The following is a 17,313-nucleotide window of genomic DNA, read 5'->3' on the forward strand; positions in this document are numbered from 1 at the left end:
AAAGCCCTTCCTTATTTTACTGCATTTCTTTGGCTGGTTCTTGTTCCCCCACAAGGCAGCAGAAAGGAGGAGCTTGGTCTGAGGCTGCACAGCCAGAGGCTCCCATCTGGATGAAGGAAATAATGGAACCCAGCCTCTGCACTCTGCTCACTTGTATTTATCTGTGAGATGGATCATTCTGTAAGCATCAGCTCATTCATTAAAATATGGCATTTTACAGGTGGCAGGCCCTCACCATTGCCACACCAGCCAGTGAAGGGTTTGTTAGGGCTGCACAGAGACTCCTGTTGGGAATTCTGCTGGTCAGAGTGACCCTGAGGAGAGTTGGAAAGTCTCTTTTCTGAGCCTGGCACTTGAAGAAGGAGTCAGGGCTCTTCATTTCTCTGTCTCAAGGCTGTTTATTCTATCTTATCTATAAAAAAGTTTTCTCCTGCCCTGCCGTGGTCCATCCAGCAGGACAGTCCAGGCACTCTGCCTGCCCCAGGGCGGTGTTATCTTTATATACTAAAAACTACGTGTACAATGCTTACAATTACTTTCCAATACCTATCACCTATGTTAGACAGTGAGCTTCTACTCCAAACCAATCTGAAAGTGCCAACATGACAGCAGAAGATGGAGGCCCAGAAGAAGAAGGAGAAAGGCTGGTCATGCCCAGATTCCTCCATCTTGCCCCTCTGAATCCCTATTCTACAAACCCAAAAATCTACTTTTCCACCCCGTGATAACTTCACTGTTATTCTACCTAAACTGTTGTGGCTTGCTGATCTTCATCTAAGGTTGGTAATTTGCTCCACGGGTCATAATCAGAACCACAGGGGCATCTTGGGCTCTGTGCCAGGGTCTCTGAGCCCCTGGCAGGGTCTGGGCTGCTCAGCACAGCCAGAGGGGTGTCCTGGGTTCCCACAACTCCTTCCCATTTCCAGGTGCTCTGCTCTTGGGCCTCAACAAGCAGAGACTCATGTGAACAAGGAGATTTCCCACCATGAGAGGCCTTTTACCCTGAGCTCTCAGCTCCTGCTGAAGGGCATCCCTTGGCACAGAGCAGAACACTCTTCCCTCACAGCTGAGTCCCAGGCCAAACCTGCTGAGAAATACAGTTCTCCTCTCTTTCCTTTTGGTCTTGAAAAGCAGATCTGAGAAAAATTGCAAGGTACCACCCAGCCAGGTCAGGCCAAGCCTACAAAGTGCTCTGTTTTAAGGGCCTGCTTTAATTTCCCAGAATGATTGCTTAATGCACTTCATTTCTTTCCCTTCCTTCTGCACACTGCAGCAATGCAGGTGGGAGATTTGAGTGCATGATCCCCAAAAGGCTGTTAAAATAAAGATTTTAGGATTATCTGAGCCTTCCTGTGTTTAACTTTTTAACTGAACATTGTATTCCTGCTGTCCTGACCTCAGCTCAGTGAGGTGTAGTAGGTGTAGTATCTGCCAAAATCACCACCCTTCAACACCAAACTGCATCATAACAGCTGCTCCCTGAAAGCCTTCAGTCCAGATAATTTAAGTTTAAAAAACCCATCTGCACCACTGAAGAGCTCACAGCCTTGTTTTTGAACTGAGCTGAATAAAGAAATGTGTCACACACAGTTATCCCAGTTTGTCTGAGGGGGAAATAACACCTGGCTGGGTGCTCATAACAAGCTATGAGGAGCAGGAACTTGTTAACCTGGCTCACCTGTGGTCAGAAAAGTGTGTCTGACCACAGCAGATTATTTTATTGTTTTTTTCAGTGGTACATCTCCTGCTAGAAGCACAGAGCTGCAGTACAATTGCTGAAAATACCCATTTTCCTGACATTGCTCCTACACAGCTGGAATCCCATCCCTGCACCCCATAACTACTTTTCTTATTTAGCAGACTATCTCCTTTGTTTTGAGCTGTCAAGGTAAATTCTGGGCTGTGTGGAGGGAAAGGGGTCCTAGAGATTAAAAAGAACTCAGAAAAAAACGCTGCTTTATGCATTTTTAATAGGAAAAAAAAATTAAGTAGAGTGAATGTTTCCCTTCTAATACCTTATTGATCTATGCACTGTTTCCTTGGGAGGTGGAAGGCCCCAGTTCAAATGTCCTGACAGCATCAGAGGGGGGTGTGGATCACTGTGACATTCCCCAGGAGGATTCCTTATCCACAGGGTGACATTACAAGAGTTCCTGGGCTGGATTCTCTCAGTTCTCCCCCCAGGGACTGAAATTGTTCCGGCCAACATTTGAGTGTTGTGCAAAGAGGAGAACTCGTAACTGGTACATTTATTTCAGATCCTGGACATCTGCAGGCAGTGAAGGACACTTCATGCCAAATCTCTGCTCTCCATCAAGCAGGAAAAAGGATCTCAATCTTGAATTATCAGCACACAGGCAAACACTGTCTTTGGGGAAGCTGCTTTACTGTGTTCCCTGTGATTTGCATCAACAACCACTGGCTGATTGTGAGCCCATGACAAAAATATCAAGTTTGTTCACACTGAAATAGCTGGTGTTTATTCTTCCTCTTTAACCTCCTTGGTGCTGTTGCTTGTATTGAACAGAAATTTATGAATAGTTTTTATTAAGCAGAAAATGCTGCCTCAGCCACTCTGCACACAGAGAACTCCACCATCCCCTGGCCCTACTGCTAAAGCCCACTCTGTTCCCAAAGAAAGATGCTTTTGAACATAAATAATTCAATAATGAAGGTCAAAAGCAGCTTTATTGATATGAATAATCCTAATGAATGGCATTTATTCTAGACAGCACTAAGAATTATACTTGGAAAGGAACTGCTTGCAGCAGCAGGTTCTCCCACTTTACAAAAACTCTGTTTTGAATGAAAAGACTGAGTTTTGCACTCTTAATACTTTGAATCAGAGCAATGGGGATTATGTCTGTGTTTCTGAAATACTTAGAATAAAATACACCATTTTTGCCCTATTTCTGATGCATTTCCACACTCACACTTCTTGTCTGCACTTGTGTGTCGCAAACATCTTCTCATGAAAAAAATCCTTTCCTTAGGATTTCTCCTCCTGAGAAACTGGGAGGCCTCAGGAACAAAATGTAAACAATGATTATCTGCTGCTGTGGAATGCAACAGGTGCATCTGTGATTGGTCTATGTGGTTGTTTCTAATTAATGGCCAATCACAGCCAGCTGGCTTGGACTCTGTGTCCAAGACTGAGACAGAAGCTTTGTTATCATTCCTTTCTATTCTTAGCCAGCCTTCTGATGAAACCTTTTATTCTTTCAGTATAGTTTTAATGTAATATATATAATAAAATAATAAATCAAGCCTTCTGAAACATGGAGTCAACATTCTTGTCTCATCCCTCATCCAAGAACCCCTGTGAACACTGTCACACTTGTGCCCTCCCTTTTTTTTCCACCTCTCCCTTTCCACTAAAGTAATTTCTGCCTTATTAACAGGGCTAGACAAGGGAAATTTCTGCTCCCCTCAGGTGTAAAACCATGACTTGCAAGCCAGGCAGCAGAGCTGACACCCCTTTCAAAGCCCCTGTGATCCTTGAACTGGAATTTCACATTTCTAAGCAGGTCTCACGACATTTTCTTACCAGGGATGTGCGAGCTATTGCCTGCACCACAGCACTGAAGACTTTCTCTGGCAGTCGAAGCAGAGTGGTTCCACTGTCTACTATGGCTTTATCAGCATTGTACTGGGCAGGGGAGAGAAAAAAGAGAGAGAAGTTGTAAGCTGTAGTTACTGTAATGCAGATCCCAGTGTCTCCTGAGCAGAACAAAGCTGCTCCTTTTTGGCAGCTGCCTTCCCAGAACTGCATGTCATACTTGTCAGCAGCTCTCTCCAGCTGACAGCTTCAATTCCAGTGAAATCTGAGAGGAAAAAAAAAAAAAAAAAAAAAAAGAAAAGGCAAAAAAAAGCAAGATACTATCAGATACTATCAGCCTAGACACAAGAGTGGGTTTATCTGCACCGGTCAGGAAATTACTGTGTCATCACAGCTGGTGCAAATGGCCTCACTGCTGTGAAAAAGTGGATTCTGGCCCCTCTCAGAGGGAGCAAAACCACTTTGATATTCAGCAGAGAGGTGTTAAACACCCTGATGCAGATTCCAAGCACTGAATCAGGGTCTCTGCTAGCATGAGAACAGCTCTAGTTTAAACACAGCATCCTCTTTTATTGGCTGGCATATCTAATATAAGAATAAGCAGAAAAAATTAGGTCTCATTACACATCTGTACTGGTTCAAGAGTACAAATGTCACACCTTTATCCCTTGACTGCAGAAAACCCCTAAAACACAAAAAAAACCAAACCAACAAATACAAAGAAACTTGAAGTTTGTCTTGCTGCCTTAAAATCTGCATAAAAAACCACCCATAAGAGAGCAAACACCTCTCTTATTACTGTAATGCTGTTCAACCCTAAAATTAAGAGACCTCAGCAAACTTCAGGTACAGTCAATGAGGTATAAACTTTTAAAAGGGTAAATCCTTTTTCATGAACTCCTTAAAAACTATGATTAAATGTCGGGGGGGGGGGGGGGAAGCAAGTAGCAGTGGCAGCTATTTGCATTAACTACATTTGCTGCCAGCTTAGGCAGAAGGATTAATATAACTGAGCTGTGACATGTTTATGGCATAATCATAAGACACAGGATGATATACAGCCTAAGCTACTTAAGAAGAGGTCAAACAGCAAGTGAAATTTAAATACACTGGTTTGGATGTTATCAAGTCACATGGAGTCCCTTTAGGGCAGTGACAAAAATAAAACCCACCAAAAAAAGTCAGAAAAAAGTAACTCTTGACAGTTATTTCCACTTTTTTTTGAAAGAGCTGCTATGGGGCTGCCATACAGAACTGACAGAAAAGCAAACAGGAAATAATTTATTACACACTTGGGAATACTTCTAAAGAGTGGAAAGAAATGCCAAGGCCTTTTGGAGTCCATTTTAACAGGTTTGTACCACAAAATACACAATCACTGGCATCCTGGAATACATGGAAAAAATGTATTTTTACCACCCTTGGGGGAAAAAAACCAAAAGCAGTTATAAGGGTTGACCATTGATATAAACCTGTGCAAAAATCTGGGAGTAGTGGGATTGCTCACAGGGATACTGAGCACCTGGTCTTGCCTTCTTGGCTTTGCTGGTTAATATTTAGCTGTGCTGGAGTCCTGGACACATTCCCAGCACTGGACCAAGGGGACAGCTTTTCCCTGGCACGGAAAGGAAAGGAGCAGTCCCTGGTGATGGCTGTGAAACCAAAATGTTCCATTTCCTATGAAACAACAGAGAGGAGAGAGGGCACAGAGCTCCTCATCCCAGAGTGAATCATGCATCCTCTGCATGCTGCTCCTGTTTCACTGCTCTTCCTCTGAATTTCTCTGGAATTTCTGTGGGAAGGTCTCCTTTGATCCTTCTGCAGCAGTGAGAGCAACCCCTGGCTCAGAAAAGAGCAACAATTACAGGAAACCTTCCTGACACACCGCTGAATTTTTCAGCGAGTTGTTTTCTGGCAACTGCATGTATTAAAGCACTGAAGGGCTCCCCTTCAAAAAACATGCTGGCTGTTTTTTAAGGCAAGAAAGAAAAGCAAACATTTGTTTTAAGGGACCAGTGGTTTTGCTTTCCTAACTGCACAATAGAGAGAGGCATTTAAATAGACCTTGTTCTGCTTGTTGAGTTGAAAGGTGCTGTGACTCATTTTAAATAATTGATATGGCAATATGATTTCAATATTTTGCATGGGAATGCAATATTTATGCACATGTAATACTGAAATAATGAATTTCACTTAATTTATACGAACTATAAAAACTTTAAACTTATCACATCCCATTAATCTCCAACTAAGAGCATCAGTGTAGAATGAAATTAGGATGTCTAAAGAAATTGGGGCATAAAAAATACAGAACTAAACTCAAAACATGAATACCAACAAGCAAGAGTAAGAAAGAGATAAAGCACAAACATACACATATAACCTCCACAAAAAAAAAAAAAAAAAAAAAGAAATGCATTTGGAATAAAAATTGCAAGAGCACAGCCTCATTAGACTGATCTAGATACAGCAGAACATTATTCCTAACAGAAACAGAAAGCTTATCCATCAGGAATAATAACCGCCAGCCTCAAGAGAGCAAAAGTTGATTTTTACATAAGAATAAAAGAAGAACAAGAACATAAAATAAAAAAGGCAGCCTAGGATGAGAAGTTCAGGAAGCAACCCAGGGTGACTCCTGTCCACTGCCATCATGAGCTGTGAGCTCAGACAGCTCTACAGGGTCAACCCAAACCCTCCCGTTTCCCTTGTTTGACCAGAATTGCTTTAATTCAGTTCTCAGGACACTGCAAAGCACATCTGCTTGCCAAGACAAAACTGACCAATCAGTTTTTTGGTTTTTTTCCCCTCAGCCCAACTTGCATTTCACATCCCAGGGCCAGTACCTCTCTGCAGTCCAGCTGGAGGTTCTGTCCCCCCACCTCCAGCCTGAGGATTTCCACCTGGTAGTACCACTCCTCCTTGATGGGTGTGTACCAGATGTCCCCTGTGTACAGGCTGGGCTCAATTCCACCCAGCACCTAAGGGACAGGAGAAAAAAAGTCAATTTAAAAGAAGTCACATGTCTAGTTTTACAAGAAGTCACATGTTTAGTTTTGGGGCAAGTGCACACAAAAAGGGGGATGTTTAATTTGTGATACTCAGGGGCATCAAAGTTTTAATTTAGCACCATTTGTTAGGATTTTGGTGTCAAGTTCTCTGTCAATAACAGAGCAGTAAGAAACATTAAACAGACTGTTCTTCAAACAGAATTCCCACACTGGGCCAAATTATCAGCCAAATTATTTTTATCTACAACCTCACACTGATTCTATTATGAAAACTCCTCTGTTTTAATTTTAAAACCAGCATCTTCAGTGGATAAATCTAGGCAATGTATAAAAATGGGACAGAATAATAAACTTACATGTGAATAATTTGTTTTATCAGATCATAAAAACTTTAATACTGCCTAAAAAGATTTTATTTTTTCTTACACACATCCAAAATGGAATCTCATCCTGTCACTGCTACCACTTTTAGCTTCCATCAAAACCTATGCTGAGGAGGGCTGGGAGTGTTTGTGGATGCTCTGACTCTGAACTAAACTTAAGAAAGTTCTCTCTTGGTCTTCAGTTATACAAAAAACATTTACAATATAAGAATTCTCCTCAAAATAAGTGTTTGTGATCAGCTCCTGTGCTGAGATGTTTATTCCAGCATCATGTGGGAACAGTTATTCCATCTCCCAATTCCAGATACAGAATTCATGGGCCAATTCATGGTCCCACTGAAGATGATGGAAAGACTTCCCAGAGTAACAGCCAGCAGGAGATCTGATCTACAGATTCTTCCCTTTAATATGTTGTTGACAAAAAAAAAAAAAAAGAAAAAAATAAAAGACCCTTGATTCCTCTCCCCCTTTTCACATCACATAAAACAAAAATACTGTAGCATTTTGATGAGATTGAACAAATTTATCAGCTGCATAAGGGACTACTCAGTTTGAGAAATATAGCAGAATCTGCCCTGAGGAAACACCACAACATTCACGTTTTTCTTTGTTAAAAGATGAAAGTTTACTCAAACTTGAGAGAGGAAAAAATAGAATTGAGAATGAAAATAAATAACACAAATTTTGCCTAGGGGCTTAGCTTTTCTTTAAAAAAATACAAAACACATTTAAAATACGAAAATATCTTTAAACACTAAATTTGGCAGAAGCAGGATAGTCAGAGAAAAGAGGGAGAGAGATGAACAGAGATACATTTTCCCTCTCCTATTGACAGATACCCACAAGACTACCTCCGTTGGTACCACTTCCAGAAACAGGGAGTCCAGCACCACACATCTGCAGGGAGAAAATGTTGGGGATCTTTGCCTGCCTCACGAGGGAATCAAAGAATGTCTCCACAGAACTGGAAGGCTTCAAGGTGGTGAAAAGCAAAACAAACAAAAAAAAAGAATTTTAGGGTTCGTTTGAAAGTTACTTCGCAGAAATCAGCAAATCATTCAAACAAGGCCACTTTTCATGAGTAAATTGAATTTCTGACAAGCAGCTGATGAAAGTTCTAGACATAATAAGCCATTAAAACCCCAATATCTGTCATTTTTCTGTTTCTGTTTTCTTTAAAAACGTTTTTACTCTTGACCACTGTCAGTGCTGCTGCCACCAAATCCCTAAAACACAGGAGTAATGTTCAATTGCAGTTTCCAAACTCAAACAGAGTTTGAGCTTGGCAGAAACTCTCACTGATAATTTCTGTTTGGGAAGATCTTTGTGTTGTTAGAACACTCTTGCCTTTCACTCCTTCCCATGGTTAAAAAGCAGAATTTTAAAGTCAAGATTTTCAGTTTTTCAGCACTGTTGAATTCTAAGGAACTTTGAGTTGAGTGGCCCAAATTTCCTCTCTTTTCTCTTAAATAACTTCATTCCCAAGCACTTTCTCTCCAGCTGGGTGCTGGCCAGACACTGCAGGTCCTGTTTTCCTTTGCAGTCCCTGGAGTGCTGCAACTTCCCTCTAACTCAGATTGGTGTGCAGGGAGGTCAGAGGGGCCAAGTGCTCTCACTGCACAAAGCCCAGAGCAGCCTCAGAAGCCAACAACCCTGAATTCCTTGGAAGAAGGGAAGAACAAAAGTCCTGAGTACTCTGCTTGCCCAAAGCAGAGTCTGAGAACAGCTTCCCTTCTCCTTCTTTCTTCTCTCCTTTCTCACTTTGGGATGTGAAAGTTGCAAATGGTAACTTTGTCTTTTTCCAATCACGTTTTCAGTTTTAGATTTTAAGGTTATACATTTGGATTATTAACTTCAGGTTTTAATTGAATCGTCTGCCTGAATTTCCTGCCTCCAGAGGAGCAGGATGTGCTTGGTTCTGTGTTCCTGGAAATACTGTGGCTAATATTTGTTCTGAAATTATCCATCCACATCTGTGGAAGCCCAGGGCACTGGGAATATTTCTGTGTCTGCTCTGGGGTGCCCTGACCCCCAGGGCAGCACTGACTCTGACCCTCATCCATGGAGAAAGTTTCCCAGACTTCAGGATAGACCAGAATCCACAAAAGTGTGAAATAGATTATAGAGAGCAGTGTAGATGCATCACTTGGTGAGACATTGAGGGTTTAGAGATTTTAGTATGTTGTGGATGGAAGCAAGATGGAGGGCACAGGGTGCTGTCCTGGGTTTCTTCTTCATGCTTCTTCTTCCTCCTTCTCCATGGGTTTGGGTGGCATTTTGTAATTGGGCAGAAAAGTCCCCATTGCAGCTCTTTGGGATCAGTTATTGGGTTAAAAGGGAAAATAATCCAGGTGCCAGTTCTTCATTGGATAGTTCAGTCTTAAAAGTCCTTGAACAAGAGATTGTTGGGCATTTTGTGCCTGTAATGAAAAGCTGCTGAACTCACAGCAGTGAGACTGTTTTACTGATAAGAAATAATAAACACCTGAATCTGAACATGAAACACCATCTCAGGTGCCTTCAATCCAGACCCAGAGAAACCCACAGCTGGTACCCTAGCACACCTCAACTTTTACTAATGAACAGAGAATGTCCTAGAATGAACTGCTGAGGACTTTGCCTTGGACCAGTTTTCAGAAGTATCCTCAGAGCTCTAAAACCTCCCTCCACACACATCCCACAACCACACTCTGGTACTACAAACTCTGTAAAAGATTATTCATTCCAGAGAAGCTAAAAGCAGCATTTCAATCACCAAAAAAGCCAAAATCCTCACATGGAGCTGTGGTACCACCACAACCCAATTTATTCTTTCTGGAACAAAGGCAGAAGATCTGTAGGAAGGAGTGGCTGGAAGGGTGGAGCCTAATGCTGACAGATCATCTGCTGGCTTGATTTTAACACCTTTCTATTTATATATTATATAATAATATTCTATGATTATTCCATTTATTGTCCTTAGGGAGGAAGGGATGGTTTACCTTGGCTAAGGCATCGTAGGCAAGGCCCAGGATCCCGTGCCACTTGACCCCTGGCAGGAAGAAGTTCTCTGACTCCAGGATGGTGGCAATGTTGATGGTGTAGCTGCCATAGAGTCCTTTGGGCATGGTGATGACATCTGTGCCCAGCACTCCAGTCCAGCTGCCTTGGCTGTACTTCACTGTCACCTCCACCCCTTGAGATCTGTATGTGCTTGACCTTTAAAAGGAAAGGACACGCTGATGCACGGGCTGTTCATTTACAATGCAAGACAACAGAATATATTCCAACTCAATTTTGCCCAGAGAGGGGGGGAAAAAAAAGGTAAATTAAGTATGCAAAATATGTATTCATACTGCTCCTAAAATAAGGAAAAAGCAGAAATTAAAAACCCCAAAAGTCAAAGCCCCATTTTTATCCAGAAGCCATCAATAACTCAGTTCTTCACAATGTGTTTTTTAAAAAAATAAATAAAATATTTTATCACCTAGTGCAGTGTCCCTGACTCAGACTGGTCCATAGAAGCAACTTTTTAACTGGAGAAGGAATGTATCAAATGGCACTAGAAAATGGAAAGCTGCTGAATTCAAATCTGAACTTGAAATGCAAAGCTAACTGAATAGTTGTAGACTAATACTTCATTAATATTTCTAAAAGATCTCTTTTGGGTAAATTGGAATGTTATTGTGAGTACCAGCAGTAAGACAGAGGTTTCCTAAATCTGCAGTTTGACCTATCTGTGAGGAAGTAAGTAGAATTTGATATTATTAACAAATGATTCACTGACTTGGAGGAGAAAAGGAACCAATTTTTTCTAGACCAGGGAAGAAAAGGCAAAGGAGCAGGTAGGTATGGCAAGCAAAAGGAGGAACTGAATTCTGTTTAAAATGCTTTAAAAGTAGTAAAATCTTCAATAGATTTTTAATTTTAAAGACCTGTAATCCACAAGTTTTGTTATATCCCACACACATCTCTACTGAAGAGCTTCAAAAGTTCTAGATCCCTCACAATTTACTTTGGATCCTCTCCTTGGCACACAGCTTCCTCTTTTGGAGAGACAGATGATCACACTCAGCTCATCTCAAAAGACTTTTCACAGCTTTTAGGGAAGTAAATTTGGGGGGGGGGGGGAAAGTGTGAAATAAATTTATAACAGCATCTTTACATGTGTGTAGAACAATAGAAAGGGCAAAGGTTTATCAGGCGCAGATACCTTGATCAATCCAGCTTTAATCTAACAGCCAATGAAGTGGCTTCACAGGCCCTGTGCCTGAGCTCACCAGCATGAATTTGGAAAATTAATGAATAATTTTCATTATTATGAGGAGCAAGCTTCAGATGGAAACATGGACAAGTCCCATAATTCAAACAGCTTCTCCTGAGGAACACTTTGGCCATGTGGACCATGCAACTGACTCTTCCAAGGCAGGAGGCCAGGCTCTATCCCTAAGCAGTTCTTGACAGTCCCAAGACTTAAACCTTCAAGGGTTAACATCCAAGGCAGCAGAAACATATGAGATAATATTTCAAAATGCAGAAATTCCAGGTAATAGCAGTAATACCTGCACCTGATCACTTCCACTGCTTCTGTGTGATTCTGCACTTGTGTGACACACAAAGGAACATCTCTGCTCAGGCAGGGTCCTCAGAACACCTCTGTGACACTGGCAGGACATTTTATAAATCAAAATAGAGTCTGAATAATTAGCAGCATAAGGGAAACTGCGGGGGCAATAAATGAAAGGGAGAATGCTTTTCTTCATGGAGAAAAGTGCCTGGCTGAGCAGCAGAAGAGGAAACATCTGAAATCAGAGAGAAAATTGAGTGCTGGGAGAATAAAGTGAAGCAAATCTGCAAATAGCAGCAGTGCATGACTAGAACAGCAGCACACAGCTCTTCTTCCAGAAGTAGGAAGAGCTCTGGACCAGGACACAGAAAGACTGGATTCACTTTCCAGCACAGCTGCTGACCTTTCCTGCTTCCTCACCATTTGTGCCTCAGCTTCCCCACCTGTAGAAACAGATATAAACACACTCATCTCATCTGTAATGTTCACAAATGTCATATTGAAGAGGAGACTTTATTACTGCCTTCAAGGAGCAAAATGGGTAACATGGGGAGGGATCTTGCAGTAAATTGCATTCTGTTCTGCAAAACCACTTCCCCATCCTCTTGCAGTTAATCAGCCACAGGGTTTTTTCACCTTTCCACCTCACTGATCTAAAGGAAGAAAACTTTAGAGGTCAAAACTAGAGACTAGTTGTAATTCATGGGCTGAGTGTTGTAAAACAAACACACAGCACAGGAAAGAAAATTACAAACAAGCTGTTTTGGCTGTGATGAGGAAAGAAGAAATTCACATCTTCCAGCAGGACAAAGTAGAAAGAGGCAAGGAATAAGGACTCCTAGATCACGGTCCTGTAGGGATCCTACTCCTTTCTCCCTCTCCTTCCCATCCCTATCTTCTCTCCAAAGCAGCCACCAGAAATTGGTCCTCAAACCTCACATGGATCTGGAGCCCCAGCTGAGCAAACCAGCAATGGGGTAATTTCCTCTTGCAGAGTTAATCCTCATTACCAGCACACAGCACAGAACAAAACACAACCAAAATCTTATTTCTCATGTCACAATCCCTATTGCAGCAAGCTCAACGTGGCAACAGCAAATCCCCCATGTGCACGAAGCCCTGCCTAACACTGACCTCACCAAACAACTTTAAGACAAAGCAAACATGAAAATACAACAGAAATTATTGATTTATAGCCAAGAAGTCCTGTCTAATCTGCAGGGCTTCCACAAAAAATTTTTTTTATAATTTTTTTTATAATTCACCCCAAGCCACAACCTGTACAGTGCACACAACCATCCTGGCAGGATTACACTGCAAAAGCAGCAAAACAAGCAGCAAAAGGCAGCAAACAAGTTTCTTTTGTTTGATGGTGTATAACTTATTGTATTACCTCAATTTATTGCCTGTATTTCTCTTACCTCCCTATCTCTTGGAAAGATCAACTCTTGAGCAGCTTGCTTTTGAAGCTTCAGATAGTGAAGCAGTAGTACTTTTTATTTATTTACTGAAATAAAACGGAATACTGTTCCTGAATACTGAAAGCCCTGAGCATGTCAGATTTACATACTGCTGCAGAGCCATCACCGATCACTTGGGTTCAAATGTAAAAATCCCTTTATTTGTCTGTTTAAGTAGCTCTTTTATCATAAGTAGAGTACTCAACAAAACCACTTGTTATTTTCAACAGCATGAGAAACAAACACAGTGATTTCTTTTCAGATCAGGACAAATCAGGTAATTTTGCAAAACCTTATACATCATGGTGACTTATAGAGCATGATTATCACAGCAAACTCAGAACTTTTTACAGCAAAGGTTTGTCAGAGCCACTCAAAAGCCCAAGTTGTAAAAGAGTGCGTGGTAACAGCTTTACTCACTTTGTAAAGAAAGAGGCAGATAATTAAACAGCAGGATTATATCACATAGATTATGTGATACACAACATAGTTTAACAAGTTAGTTCTGGAATTGCTCCAGGAGGGTTCTTCCTGAAAAACACACTCTCTGGCTCCTTTGAAACAAAGACAATGCCTCTCCCATGCACCCCCTCAATTTCAGTCAAAAAAGAATCATAGAATCAATTTCTGATTTTGATCATCTGAATAAAATTAAACTAAGAGTGTGGCACCAGGAAATTAAGCCCCATCACTCTCTGCAACACAACATGAATATTCTAATAAGCACACATCTATAACTCATAACCCATTAATTTAACAAATTACTAATCTTTCTTCCTGCCTTGTCTTCAACTTGCAGTTTAAGACATCGGCAGCACTCCATGACAAATATGGAAAAACTGCAGGACTGATTACCAGATGAGAGGAAACCCCTTTATCTAATCTCAAGTGTTCTTCCTCGGAAGGAATACAAGTGCCCACAGGTTGTTTTTCTCATTTACACGTGGGCAAAGGTCACTCTTGGGTAATTTTACAGACCCAGCTGATGTGGTATCAATGCCCCTTGTTTACCATCCCTCAAAATCATGACAGCCAAGCGTGCTGCTTTGGGCTGGGGATGGAGTTAATTTTCTTCACAGCAGCTAGCACAGGCTGTGTTTTGGATTTGTGCTGGAAACAGAGCTGAAATATAGAAATGTTTTTGTTATTGCTGAGCAGCTCTTGCACAGAGTCGAGGTCTTTTCTCCCTCTCACCCCACCCCAGCACTGCCAGGCTTGGTTTGCACGAGAATGTGGGAGGGGACACAGCCAGGTGACCCCAGGGATATCCCACACCTCAGCAGATACAGCTGGGGGAAGAAGGGAGAAATGTTTGGGGTTTTGGTGGAGGAGTGGCCGTGTGGGGCTGAGTTGCCATCAGGGTTTAAATCACAGTGCCAGGGAAGGTGTTCTGACTGCTGGGCAAAGTCTACTGTAAGCCAGTCTCAAAAAGAGACAAACATCAGCACCAAGGAAGTAGCGGTGACTGGGCTGCACCTTCAGTCAGGAGAAGTCTCAGATAAAAGCTCCTGGAATCTGTTTCCAAGCATGTGAAGGACAGTCATGGAGTCACAGCCACATCACACCTGACCCATCTCACTCCCCTCTAGATCAGGACTGGAGGCACAGATGAGGAGAACCGTGGCTGTAGCACATCTTGGCTCCTGTCAGGCTTTGGACACCAGCTCCCATGGCATTGCCATTTGGAAGCTGAGGGTGTGGGGCTGAACAAGCCAGCCATGGTGTGGGCTGAAGGTGGGCCGCACCCCTGGGCCCAAAGGAGCCATTGACTCGTGACAAGCAGAGCCCCAGGGGTTGTGAGTGGAGGAAAAACTCCACAGTCTGGAGAGAAGGAGGCTCAGGAGAGACTTTCCCACCCTTTACAAGGCCCTGGCAGGCAGCCAGGTGAGAATCAGGCTCTTCTCCCATGCAACAGCAACAGGACAAAAGGACACACACCAGCTGTGCTGAGAGAGGCTCAGGCTGGACTCCAGGAGGAATTCCATCATGGAAATGGTTGCTAAACACTGCAAGGGGCTGCCCAGTGAGGTGGTGGACTCATCCACCCTGGAGGTGACCAAGGAAGGCCTGGAGGTGGCACTCAGTGCTCTGGGCTGGTGACAAGGTGGGCATTGGTCATAGGTTGGACTTGATGGTCTTGGAGCTCTTTTCCAACCTCAGGGATTCTGTGAAGGTCTTCATCAAGAGCCTACATGAAGGACAGACTGCACACTCAGATCTGCATCAAAGGGAGAGGCTGCCATGGCACCAGTTACATTTTTTGAGGTTCAGGTTGGACAACAGGAAATATTTCCTCCCCAGGACACTGTGGCATGGCACCCTGCCTGGACAGATCATGGGTTCTCCATCCTCAGAGGGTCACAGGCCTTGGCTGGGCCCAGCCATGGCTCACCTGCTCTGGTGACAGCCCCAGCTCATTTTAGGTGTGTGCCAGGTGACCTACAGAGCTTTCTTGCAACCAACGTTTTTAAAAGATCTACCTGATTTCACTGGAGCCAGGATCCCTCCAATTTATTTATTTAAATGTAGTTAAAATATTCAAAATGGAAGAAGCATGGTGTCCCCAGGAGTCTGCTAATGTTTGTATTGTGAGCCCACTGCAGGACTCCATCAGTGCAACCCGAACCAGAAACTCCTGCTGCAATTGCTCTGGACTTGATTGACTTTTAAGTAATGACTTAAAATCAAGTAATGACTTGATTTTGAGTAATTTTACAAAGCACCCTTAACTAAGTCTTTGGGGCCTGGACTTCAAGGTTTCAATATTAACCTTATATTAAAGTTCTCAAAACACAGCGTCCACTGAGAACACGACCACAGGCTGTAACCTTCACATGATTTCAGTCTGTCTTTCCCCACACACAAACTCTGCTGTTGCTGTTTCTACTGGTTTATGTTTCTGATGAGAGAGGCCTTGTCCTTCCAATCTCAATAACATCAATTAAAAGACAAGGGAGAAAGAATGCTTGTGCTTTTAAGTCTAGCAATTAAATTTTCTCTAGCCACTTCCCCTGGAAGGGGATAGCTGGCTGGCATGGAAAACCCTGCAGTAGTGCAGAAATAGCCATCAAGTAGTATCAGAAATAGCTCTCCAAGATTCTGGATTTTCCAGACCTATCATATCAGCATGATGTGAAATATCTCTATTAACATCTAAATATATGACAGGAGGTGAGGCTACTCCAGTAAGCAGCAGGGAAATAACAGATGTCCCTCCATTCCCAGTGCATCTTACTGGAAAAAAAGTGTAAAACCCTATGTTAAAACACATGTGAAGTAGTGAGAAGGGTGATACTCCCCAGTTTCCCAGCACTCTTGGTATTTTTATCCATAGACACTACATTTTGGAGAAGTTTACCTGAAATAATTGAAACCAGAGAAAGGCAGAAAGGAAGGAAGAAGTGTGATTCAGACAGACAAAGCCTGGCTGTGATTAATGTCAGCTTATGCTAAACACAGCAAATTTAGTGCATAACAAACACCAGAAGCACCAAGTTGTATTTTATAAATAACCAGATTCATCAGGGTCTGTTCAGATCACTGACTGATTGAGGCCTGTGGCCAAACTGAACAACTAATTAGGTTTTGACTAAGTAATTTTGCTTCTGGATGAAATGTCAAGTAACTGATACAATTACCAACTTTTAATTTTCGTTTTCAAACAGAGGCAAAGCATATTGAAACTTTTAATTCCTTGCAAGTCTATTCAGGTAAGAAATTGGCTGAAATTGGTGTGATTTTTGAAAATGATTTTTACCCTGTAATCATCTTCTCTTTCCTCCAGTTCTAATTAGTGCTGCTGATGTTCACTCAGAGCTCAGCTGTGCTGCCACCAGTGGGGCTGCTCGTGGTGTCAGGCATCAGGCAAATCCAAAATTCCCACCAGGCAGCCAAAATCCCACTCCCATGGGATGTCACAGGAGCCCCAGGAGCTGCTGCCTTATTATCCTGTCTTGCAGAATCCAAAATAACCCCCCTAATTTCCACCATGGGTGCAGAACAGGTACTTACAGCTCAGGATCGAAGTAGGATGTGACATCAGGATCAGGCACACCTGCTACAGCAAAATTGCTGCTCCCAGTGTCAACCAGAATATTTAACTGCCCAAAAAAGAAAATAAAAGAGAGGTGATTTGCATACCAAATTAAACAAATGAACAACAATAAAACATTGCAGTTTTTGTCTAAACTATCTTCGGTTTTAAAATCATGATGAGCATTGCCCTGGGAAATAAATTTAGTGTCACTTTTGGGAAAGATATGCTGCTGCAGCCCATCCAAAACAGCTGATCCTGCTGAAATTTTTTAAATAATCTGTTCCTGGAAGGGGGAAAATCCGCCAAGCCCACATTTAC

The 17,313-nt window shown here is 42.3% G+C and overlaps 1 protein-coding gene across 1 annotated transcript in view; it reads right to left on the reverse strand.

Moving 5' to 3' along the window:
* BACE2 (beta-secretase 2) overlaps positions 1–17,052 on the reverse strand; it is a 31,188-nt gene extending 14,136 nt beyond the window's left edge. The window contains exons 1-5 of the mRNA XM_058824870.1: positions 16,971–17,052; positions 9,935–10,151; positions 7,797–7,925; positions 6,406–6,540; positions 3,548–3,649 (exon numbers count right to left, since the gene is read on the reverse strand). Of these exons, the coding sequence (XP_058680853.1) occupies positions 3,548–3,649; positions 6,406–6,540; positions 7,797–7,925; positions 9,935–10,060 (492 nt within the window). The 5' untranslated portion in view covers positions 10,061–10,151; positions 16,971–17,052. The remainder of the gene's footprint in view (positions 1–3,547; positions 3,650–6,405; positions 6,541–7,796; positions 7,926–9,934; positions 10,152–16,970) is intronic.
* Positions 17,053–17,313: the final 261 nt, after the last annotated feature.

Source organism: Ammospiza caudacuta, chromosome 2 (genome assembly GCF_027887145.1).
Source record: "Ammospiza caudacuta isolate bAmmCau1 chromosome 2, bAmmCau1.pri, whole genome shotgun sequence".
NCBI lineage: Eukaryota > Metazoa > Chordata > Aves > Passeriformes > Passerellidae > Ammospiza > Ammospiza caudacuta.